The 11710-nt window shown below is 38.7% G+C and overlaps 2 protein-coding genes across 3 annotated transcripts in view; both read left to right on the top strand.

Moving 5' to 3' along the window:
- Positions 1-1777: 1777 nt before the first annotated feature.
- Positions 1778-5531, top strand: srp9 (signal recognition particle 9). The gene is made up of 3 exons (XM_028439405.1): positions 1778-2191; positions 2308-2376; positions 4139-5531. The coding sequence occupies exons 1-3, from the start codon at positions 2120-2122 to the stop codon at positions 4256-4258; spliced, it is 261 nt and encodes an 86-aa protein (XP_028295206.1). The 5' UTR covers positions 1778-2119; the 3' UTR covers positions 4259-5531.
- A 193-nt stretch (positions 5532-5724) lies between these two features.
- The window catches only part of ephx1 (epoxide hydrolase 1, microsomal (xenobiotic)), a 53627-nt gene continuing 47641 nt past the window's right edge, over positions 5725-11710 (top strand). Inside the window, exon 1 of one of the 2 annotated variants that reach the window (XM_028439403.1) lies at positions 5725-5992. The gene's annotated coding sequence lies outside the window, so the exon portion shown is untranslated. The remainder of the gene's footprint in view (positions 5993-11710) is intronic. The other variant, XM_028439404.1, reaches the window with a different exon arrangement.

Raw genomic sequence — 11710 nt, 5'->3', positions numbered from 1 at the left:
TACAGGGTTAGAACTTTAAATTACAAGGTTTGTCTGAGACCACCAAAATTTGTTCTGAACCCCCTTAAACAGTCACACTTGATTACCACCATAAAGACATAAGTTCTAACTCTGCATTACCTAATGATCCTGATGCATTGTTTTTTAACCTCATTATGTTTATTTATTTTCTAAAAGTTGAACCAAACTGAAGAAAAGGCAGCCATCCTGTCCGTCCAACCAGGCAGCTTCAGCGATGCCTACCAAGGCAGCAATTTCCCAAAGATCTGACAACCCGCTTTGAGGTAGAGGCACTACAATGAGCTGTTGCAGCATTGTGCAGAATTTTCTGAAACCATATCGGTCACGGGGGCTATGGTGAAGAATGTGGAGACAAAGACCAGAGAGCAAGCTTCCAGCAAAGAATGGTTCACGTACAGGTAAAAATTGTACTATTGGTTTTTATTACAGTACGTTTCCTATCAACATCACAGTTCGGTGGTCTTAAAGATAGGTTTTTATTTCATTTTTAAATTATAGGTCTGGATGGAATACAGCCTCAAAGGTGAAAGCTGTCTGCCAAACAGACCCAGCAAAGCCAGCCAGTTAAAGAGGTGTGCACGATTGAGTCCATTGAGTAGTAGACTGTAGATGAGCGAAGCACTAAAACACAAAACATATTCAACAAAACACGAATAAGAAGGTTGTGCACATGTAGCAGCATCTGTAAAAATGATAGAATGTCATGAACACTTACTGAAAAATATTAATATAATATTTTGATTAAATTGATAAATGTGCTGTTTACAAAAAATGTTGAAACAAAACGAGAAATTGAAAACCATATTGTTTTATTTAGTCTTTCTTTATAATTAAATAACCTTTTGAAAAATAAATACATAAATATTTTTTTCCAGATGGGGGTGTGAAAAGGAAAAAAATTGTGCAGATACTTTACTTTGGATCTCAAGAATCGGAGCACACCAACTTCACAGGAAGAAATGCTGGGCTGTTCCTCAATACAGAATATCCACATATGGGGGCATCTCCTGATGCAGGGGTCCACTGCACTTGTTGTGGCCATGGAGTGTGTGAAATAAAGGTAACTGTCACCTGTGATTGTTACTAAAACAAACCGAATATGTCTTCTGCACTTGTTGTGGCAGTGAAAAAAGGAAACTGTCAAATTGTAAATAATAAGTAAAAATAACTGGGAAGAAAATGTTTAAACACACCAGACACCTATACTCACGCTTTCTGGCACTGCCCACCTGTTCAACAGTTCTGGAATGAGGTCACCAAATCACTCTCCTCTCTAATGGGCTGCCACATCCCCATGTGCCCATCACTCTGTCTACTTTGCGACACATCAACAACAAACTTGAATAAACACAACAAGAAAACTACTCCTCACAGCCCTGACTATCACCAAGAAAACCATACTCGTTAACTGAAAATCAAAGAAAAACACAAACATCACACACTGGAAAAACTTACTCATAGAACACATCTCAGTGGAACACTCACCTACCACTGCTCAAAACTCAGGAGTAGAGCCCCTCTCTGTTTGGTCCCCCCCTCTTTCTCATCTCCATGGCTGCCATCATTTTGTACTATAAAGACTTAAGTTCTTAATGTTTGTAAATTTGAAATTGTTCAATAAAAAATAAAAAATACATTTAAAAAAAGATAGCGGAAGCTAGCGAATCAGAGAGAATCATGGGAAATTCGTGACGTCGGTGCAAACCACCTATATGAGGTGGAGAGAAGAACATAGGAGACAGTTGTGAGAACAAGAGGTGTCTTTGATTTAATAAATATACTTAGAGGAAAAAGATAAGGAGATAGTGAGGAATTTATTTAAGTTTTTGCATAGAACAAAGTTAATAGGAAGAATTTAGGCTAGACTAGAATGTAATTGCCTAATCTCGTTCAATTCCAGTCCAATAGGTGGCGGTAATGCTCCTTGGAATATGTAGCAAACTACCATAAAACACAAAAGAAGAAGAAGAAGACGAGGAAGAAGAAGAACAATCTTTGATCTGATTGGCTTTGCTACTACTAACGTGGTCCTAACAGTGGTAGCACGCCTGTGCAGGCTTTTTACACTCGTTTTGTGTCGCTGCACTTTTAGACCATCATGCCTTACTATCATACTTGGGAGGACTTTGCCCGCGCTGCTGAAAAACTCTACCTAATAGATCCAATGAAGGTAAACACGGCGCTGTAAGGAAACAGTACGATCGACGTCCTAGCCGGTTAGAACGCTGGGAAAATGCTGATGCTAATTGTTGTCCTTGTTGGATTCTCAAATGGTTCTGGTTGCAGGTCAGAGTGGTTCTGAAGTACAGACACTGCGACGGTAACCTTTGCATCAAAGTAACGGACGACGCCGTGGTAAGGATTGTGCTGAAGCGTCGTTATATTCCCATTATTATGTCTGTGTCCACAACCGACGGAGAAAGCTAACAAAAAGCAGCTTTGCTGTCTTTCGTGACATCATCATTACCATCAATACACGCTCTGTCTGGTTTACTTTACTATATATAATAGCAATAGTCTTATGTAACACATAATGTGGAAACATACAGGGCTATCAAGAGCTACTGTTCCCAAAAAGAAACGACAAAAACACTTTACTACTCCTTTAACACATCGCTGTAAATTGAATTAAATTAATGATGAAAATAATCATCGACCTGGCTTCAAAGTGAGAACTCATACTAAACCTTTTTACACTTGGAAATCTCACTTGTCCCATCAATAATAATAATAATAATACAAATTTACACAGCGCTTTTCAAAAAACGTAGACACTACAGTTTACAATTGTTAAAACAACTACACAAGTCAAAAAAGAAACTAACACAATAAAGGTAAATACAGAAAATGCATGACAATCATAAGTTTTAAAACTTGGTTGAAGGAGTGTGGAAGCTAAGGAGGTCTCTCGCGTTGATACTGCTTCTCCCATTGGTTTTACAAAAGTGCTGGGATATGTGCATCAAATTCCACTCGCTGGATAGGGTTGCCACCTTTCAGAAAAGAAAATGAGGGACACCCACGGGCCCATGAACACAATCCTTAAAAATTGAATAATTTTGTTTCCCAAACGTTATTGCCCTATGTACCCCCGGCCTTAGCTCATGTTATACATTTATTTCTGTCTGCAGTTTCGTCTAAACTCTTTCCTGTCTTGTTCAACATTAAACTGGAATTTAGGCCTATTTATTCATTTATATCTGATATTTTGCTCGTTTTAGAATTTGAACTTTACCTTTTGGTGAATTTTAAGTTGTTGTGCCACAAATTATTATTGATGGATGAGAAAAAAGTCTGTGCTCATGTAAAAAAAAAAAAAAAAAAAATCGATAATGTTAAAAAATTAACTGAATTTTTTTTTGTGTACCTCCTGAAAGGTGGTCAAGTACCCCTAGAGGTACACATATCCCAGTTTAGGAACCACTAGACTATACAGACCCCGCGACCCTGATAAATGGGAATAAGCGGGTATGAAGATGGATGGATGGATAGAATATACATAAATCTCTACAAACATTATTAACCTAGGATAGAACTCAAATACACCTCACGGTGATACTTGGACAAGTCGTCAGTGAAAATATATATAAAATGTTAATGTATTTATGCATTTTATGTTAACTTATCAGCATTATTTGTTTGTTAAAAGCCCATACATAATATGCCCATTTATATTGCCTAATACTACTGTAATAATAAATAAATGATCTTTCATTCGACTTTAAAATCTCCACGTCTTAAACATTAAATGAAATCCCAGTAGTCTATTAAGGAGACACATTTGACAAATAGCATTTTGCTAACCACTCCAAACTGCTGTATTAAAGATGCCTCTTGTTTTGCACTTCACATGAGCTTGGGACCTCTTGAAAGAAACAAGTGAGTCGAGTTTGTACACATCAGCATAGCGTTGAATGCATTCATTCATCACACATTAATGCTCTTAAAGAACTGGCTGCTTGATTTTTTTACCAGCAGATTTATGTGAGGAGGCCCCAAACTGTCCCCAGCTGATGCTTAATTTAAAAAAAAGTTACAATGACGTTTTTATCACAATTACATTTTTATAATAGACTTGGATTGTTTTTCATTCATATTTGTATCTTTCTGTCCCCAGTGTTTACAGTTTAAGACAGATCAGGCTCAGGATGTGAAGAAGATTGAGAAGCTTCACGGAAAACTGATGAGGCTAATGGTGTCAAAGGAGACCCACAGTGGGTCTATGGAAACGGACTAGACATGCTAATACTGGACATGGATTGGAGATGGTGGAAACAGTAGTCATTGCAGGCTAAAACTAAGTAACTGCTTACTCTGATATGTTTGTGGATGTTTGATTTTTTCAGAGTTGTGTTTTCAATTAAACATTTAAAATCTGTTAAACATCTGCCATTCTGCTTGTCCTAAATCATGGAATTAATAACCTAAATGGTTTATAGATGTAACATTAACAGAATGCAGTGTCATTTTCTTTTTAAAAATCAAATCAAATACAAAAGTGGTAAAAAAAAAAAAAATTCTCTTTTGAAAGTAATGGTGTAATATTGTGTGAAGAATCTGGTATGAGTCCCTTTGCAAAGAATAAAAATAGAACAAGTCATTTTGTTTTACAAGGATTATATATCACCACAGTAATTGTTTTCGAGAAGCTAAATTTACTTGGATGAAGCTGGACTTTCATTTTATTTCCCAATCAATGATTTGTAAAAGCTTTTTTCTTCTTCTAATCAATAATATAATAATAATAATAATAGTTTCTAATATGTTTTTCATCCAATTAAACCCAATAAATCAGTATCTACATGCTGTTATAGCGAAACTAATTTTGCTTGGATCTTGTCAAACCTGTTTAACTTGTATCATCTTTTTGTAAAATGAGCCAAATTTGTTGGTTTTATTTCAATGTACAAACAAAAATAATGATTTTTAATAGCTCCACATCACTACTGTACTTTAAAAATTGCAATGTAATGTATTACTTAAAAATGCCATATATTGCTAGCAGGAGGAAGCATAGACATTAAAATATGTAGACGCCTTATTGACTGCTGCCGCCTACTAGAGCGGTACTTCTACAGGGCAGCTGCTTGGACCGGTGGCAGTCGCTCCTACAGTGCATTATATCTATAGAGGAATGATGTGTTAACGCTATTAAAGTTGTCATAAATTACTCAGTTCTCAAGCAATTTTCACAGGGTTTGTTTGTAACAAACGTCAGACATGATAGATGGGGAAAATAGATAGGTCAAAAGGAACCCAGAAAACGTTCAGATGTGCTCAGATTTTTATTGACAGTGTTGTTTGAGGCTATACATTGCATTTGACAATCATTATTGTATAATGGCACTACTAGTCTATTGTTATTGCTATTCTTATAAATATTACATTATCATATTGTATTTGTTATAAATATTTTATAATAGTTACTGATATTCTCATTGTATAATTGTTATTACATTATTATATTACATTATTATTATTACTAATAAATATTGTTTTTATTATTGTTACTGGAGTCTTATATTATTTTGTTATTGAGATTATAATTATTATAACCATTACTGTTATTACTATCACTATTACTATTATATCATTAATTATTGTAGCCAAAAAACTGATATATTCAAGGATGTGGGTGTGGAGATTAAGTGCTGAGTAGTATAACCAGCATTTGTATCATGTGACGTTTTTTAAAAATTAAAAATTTTGGAAATCTGTTCAAAATTCAACGAATAATTCTACTTAGAGAATGAGAAATATATTTCTGTCGTAATGTCCATGCACTGCTGCCTCCACTACCACCACCGGTCCAAGATGGCGGCGCTGTTGACGTGTTCCTCCACAGTCGATGCGGCGTTTACGTACATAATGTCTATGAGTGGTTCACTTGATAAATGAGTGACGTCAGTTTGAGAGGTCGCCTCAGTCGTCCTTTGTGCAGGACTGCTTACTACATGTTCTCACCTATCTGGTAAGTTTGGCTCATTTTTTGGCATAAAAGTAATTCTAACTCTTCTGACACATGGTCCAATCCAAACTGTTCTCAGGACATAAATGGCCCTCCCTCATAGTTTAGCTAACGTTATTTACTTTTAGGAGCTTTTGATACCTAGTCTTCCCCTGTGTACAGGGACTTTGCTCATCCTTGGGCAGAATGTGAGACCTTTGTAAATAAGGGCACTAAACAGAAAACAGCCATGGCAATTATCGAGAGCTTGTGTATTAGGTTTGGACTGAAAAGAGTGTTTGAATAAGACCTTTCCGAGATTTACGGTGGTTAGCCACTACAGCCAACAACAACAGCTCTGTTTACAATTGTGAATAAAGCTTTTTTAATTTTTTAAAACGCCTTGAATTATTATACCCAGCACATATTATGCCATTAAGGGCTGTTTAAACTGCGCTTATGCACTCGAGAACTGGAAAAGAAAGATGTAAATGGCTGTAAATACGATGAATCGAGATGCATTTGTTAATCCACCGTTTGTTTTTGTTTTTTTCAAACTGTACTAATAAGCCGCACTAAGTGTGTGCAAATAAACCATTGAAATATACAGTTTTGAAGAGCAGGCATATTTACAATAATATATTGTGTGACCTGTGTTTTTAAGTTTGCAATAGTTGCAGATGTGTGCGAGTGAGTCGATATTTTTTTAAAATTATTATCCTTTTATAATGCTTCTATGATGTATATGCACCCATTATTTATTATGCTATTATGATGTTGCACTTTTCTCCACAGCTCTGTATAGCACTTTGTGATTTTATCTGCGGAAAGCACTTTATAAATAAATCAATTGCTTGCTTTTTTACTTCATATTTTGTGAAAATATTTTCTCATTAGCCTTTTCACACTCTGGAAGTGTGCATGCGCCAAAGGTGGGGGTCATAGCAGAGGGGTATTCCATAAAGCGGGTTATGTTCAAACTCTGAGTATGTTTGGGCTCAAATGAGGGAAACTCTGAGTATCCCATTCCTAAACGCGAGGTATGTTCTTCTCAGAGTATGTTACCATGGCAACATTGTCCGTGAACTAAACCTGGTCGCTGGCAGGTTTTATCAAAGAAACCCTGGGTTTCTACCTGGCTCCGCCCACCTGAACACCGTTTCTGAACACATTAATGAACCCTATAATACTCTTCTCTGAAACACATTAGTCACATCACACACCACAGACGTGTTCACATCATTACAAATGTTGTGTTGCTTTACGTTTTTTTATTTATTTTTTTGTGTGCAAACGGTAGTTTTCTTTATAACATTGTGGATACAGATCATTAAGTGAAACACACTGAGACGTTGATCTGCATTAAAACATCTACTGACGTCTGTAGTAAAGTTCCCTGAATACAAACCTGTGGATAATATAAAGAAGAAGATGCCAATCTAAATGAATCCACTTGTAAGGCTCGATTATTGTTTTATATTGTTATACAGTTAAATCTGTAGATCTTGCATCTTTGAAGGTATGATGACGCAGTGATTTGTGACGCTGCTCTTGGAAGTGAGAGGTCGCGGGTTCGCGTCCCGCTTCAGTGTTTTTTAGGACGTTGAGATGACTCTGGCGACAATATTACATTAAAAATCAATATAAATGATGCAATATCAAGCGGCATCTACTGTCTTAATATCCAGTGTAACAGGAGGCCTCTCTATGCAGCCATCCTATGCTGCTGCCATGCCTTCTCAGACACATTTTATTCATATTATTCACCACTCGTCACGTCACTGATGAGATAAAGTGATGAAGCGACCAAAAAGTGTGACTAATTACGGGTGATTTAAGCCACTATAGTCACTGAAGACTGAACACACCTTTAGAACAGGCTCATATTCCTCAAACACCGGCTTATTTCACCCATTACGGTGAATAAATCACTATTTTTCGGGTGGTTGCCATGGCAGCTCGACTCATCTTCGATCCATTGATGATGGCTTTTTATCACGCGTGTGTACGTAAGTAACCCAAGGTTTACATACTCAGGGTTGATTGACCCACTTCATACCAGCTGTAACGGAATTCGATACCCAGAGTTTCCCATCGCGGGATATGTTGACCCAGAGTTTATGGATAGACTCAAAGTTTGTTTACCCTCCTTTATGGAATACCCCTCTGGTCAAGAGGGATATACCTGTAAATGTCAACACGACGCTGTTTTTGCTATGCGCTGAAATTTTCAGTGGACTTTTTGTACGATAACGGTAAGCCTAATCTATCTGACATTCCAATATATTGCAATATTGCAAGTGCAACACTTCAGTTCTCGCTCTAATTTCCCCATAAAAATCCAAATATCTTACAAATGGAACAAGTTTAAAATAAAAAACAAAAAAGAGAAAAATCTGTGTATCATTCATTCTTTCTATTTTCAACTAAGAATTGCTGCTTATCTGGTTTTTGTTTTTTTCTGTATTTCTGTTTTGGTTTTAAAGGAGCCGTCTGCAGCTCCTATAAAAGTGAGTTTTTGTCATATTTGCTAAAGCTGTCACTATGTAAGGACAGCTGTACATGAAACTAGTAGTTTGTGTGAAAAAAACAGGCTCATTGAGTCCTCCTGTTGCTCCTGCAGCCTTTGGCAGATTGCCAGTGTTACGGTGAAATTTACGGTTACCTCGTCTTTGACTTGAAAACACACTCTGCGGTGATAAATGATGAAGACCATTCTGGAGGGATGATGAAGTAATAAAAAATGATTTTATTCTAAACTAAATTAAAAAGGTACAGCAGGATAATCAAAGGGATCTCCCCTTGGCCAAAAGGGAGATCCCTTTGGCCAAAGGGAGCAACACGAGACTGACCCCCGGACCGCACTTCATGCACGTTTTTACCCAGTTCCACTTCCTACCCTCACCCCCCGAAGAGGTGAGAAACAAAAGGCAGCGAGGCAGGGGGTCGGTTCAAAGGATGAGCGTAGAAATGTGTGTGTGTGTGTGTGTGTGTGTGTGTGTGTGTGTGTGTGTGTGTTGTCGTCGTGTCTGGCCAATGTGTATTGGGAGGGTGAGTTAACCAACCTTCCAGAAAGAGGAAGACAACTTAAGACAATATATTTGAATAAGATCAAATATCAATCAATCAATCAATCAATCTTTATTTGTATAGCGCCAAATCATAACCAATGGTATCTCAAGACACTTTACAGTAGAGCAGTCTTAAGGACGGACTCTTCATTTTATGGATACACACACATGCATATATACGTATATACACATACATATGTATCCCACACCCAACATGAATTCATCATGGCGGCAAGGAAAACCTTCTGTTAAGCAGCAGGAACCTTGTGTGGATCCCATTCCTATGATGAACAGCCATCCACGTTATGCTGTGTTGGGTGTGTGCAGAGGAAAGGGTGGAGACAGAGTTGTTGAGACTCTGTAACTCCACACTAAGGATCCCACGGACCTGCAAGACAAAAGCCAGAAGGAGTACAGGAGCAAACACACAAGGGAAGAAGCAGACATAGAGGGAGTGTTAGAGAGAGGAATGGGACCCTCTCCGGTCCCTCTCTAACCTAAATGACCTCTCTCTTAACGCCCTCTCCAACCTCTCTCCAACCGAGCATGCCAGACCCCCCCCCCCGGCAGTCTATGCCTATTGCATCTTAACTATGAGCTATGAGCTGGTTCCTAACTAAAAGCTTTACCAAAGAGGAATGTTTTGAGCCTAACCTTAAAGGTAGAGAGGGTGTCTGCCCCCCGAACCGAATATATGAGTAAGCATATGAGAAAATATGAATAAATATAATTAATCAATTTTGCCATCACAATCCACCCTTTTTGGACAAAGTCCAACACAAAAAAAAGAAGCAAAATTAATTAGTAAAATGTTTAACCTTAGCAAAGCACAGTCCAAACTCATAAAACTTAATTAAACAAAGTTAGTGCAACTTTAGCTCAACCCCTCGTAGTCCATTGGACAAACAATGGTGACCGGGAAAGGCTTGCGATCGGTATTTCTCCCACGACGTCCTCAAGGTTGGATTTCAATGTTTCAACAGACCATATGCCTCGTAAGAAAGGTCAGCTTTGTGACCCCCTGAGGTCTTTTCCTTTTTCTTTTGCTTTGAGGAGCCTTTCTACAAAAGGCTCCTCAAAGCACTGCTCCCGATCCGGAGGAAAGGAAACGCTCCCTGGCACTGCTCCCAAAGAGAAGAAACAGCTCTCGAAAGCGCACCTCTTTACTGCGGTTCCTCGATCGGTGGTGATGTCGGTTCTTCCTCCGTTGGGCCAGTCACCTCAAGATCAGGGTCGGCTGGTGTTGGCACCTTCCTGCAGTGTGATGCGTGAATCCACGTGGCTCGCTCTGCGACCTTTTCCGTCTCGCGTTGTGCACGATCACAAAGTCACCTGGAAGAATGTCATGGAGCTTCTCGGTGGTAGTCAGTGGGAGGGCCGCTCGTACTCTGGACCTGTTGAGAGTAAGAATCGTGGAGAGTTGTGCACAGTATTTTATCAAACTGTCATCCTGGAGAGCTGTCTCAGCCCAGGCGAAACAGAGGGGGATAGACCCACATTGGGTGGCCGCCCAAAAAGGATTTCAAAGGGTGAAAGTTTAGATTTCGGATGGACCTGTTGTCTCATATGAAGGAGGACAAGCGGTAAAGCTTTGATCCAGTTCAGCCCTCCATGCACTGTTTTTCAGAGTACCGTTAGCTCTTTCTATGGCCCCAGCGAACTCAGGGTGATAGCTGCAGTGTTTTCTAAGATCCATGTCTAATCTTAGCCCTAACTCTGTTATCACCTGGCTGACAAAATGTGTGCCGTTATCAGAAGAGATTTTGTATGGAATGCCCCACCTAGGATTGATGTCTGTTAGCAGTGCTTTGGCTACTGCCGTGGCTGTCTGGTGTTTGGTTGGAAAGGCCTCAATCCATTTAGAGAACATGTCTATGATGACCAAACAGTGCTTCTTTCCCTCACATGGTGTTAGCTCAACAAAATCCATCTGCAGGTGATGAAAAGGCATGGATGGCTGAGGATGGGCTGTCTGGCTAGTCAATGGTTTCTTTCTGCCTGAGTTGTTTTGAGCACAGATCATACATTTCTGACAAAACTCGGCTGCAAAGGAAGAAAATCCCTTTAAATCCCTTTGTGTACCACACTGTCTGAACAGCAGATACCATACCACCCTTTGACACATGGGCTTGACCGTGTGTCAATTTAGCATAAGCAGGGAAAAGAGCAGTCGGTAGGCAAGGTTTTGAATCGATGCCATACCAAACCCCACTCACCTGGTGACAGTCTGAGGCCTGCCATTTGCGGCGGTCGGCTGGTGTGACAAAGGCGGAGAGTTCGGACAGAGAAGGACATGCAAGTCAGACGGAAAGTGTGGAGCGTGACTACATGTCTTCTCAAGATGAATGTATACAATTGGGAGACATGGAGATGTGAGAAAGCCAAATAAGTTTAACCAAATAAATAAATGTTATTTATTTAAATTGTTTGTTTTATTTCTCTTTGCTATCTCTTGTTTATGAAGGAGAAATCTTATTCTATCCTTTATTTATTCTGACTAATGTTAACACTCCACACCTAATAATATAACCTAATTATTTTATAGAGCTGAATTTGTCAGTTCATTTATTTTTAAATTGGTGGCAAAAGTGTCTCCTATTCTGTGTCTGAACCAGAGTGAAGCAAGATTATTGGCCCTTTTAAGGTTAGACAGAATTAAAGTTAAGTTGAG

The sequence above is a fragment of the Gouania willdenowi genome, chromosome 24, assembly GCF_900634775.1.
Source record: "Gouania willdenowi chromosome 24, fGouWil2.1, whole genome shotgun sequence".
Lineage (NCBI taxonomy): Eukaryota > Metazoa > Chordata > Actinopteri > Blenniiformes > Gobiesocidae > Gouania > Gouania willdenowi.
The sequence above is the reverse complement of the archived record's forward strand: the minus strand, read 5'-3'. Positions and strand labels throughout refer to the sequence as shown.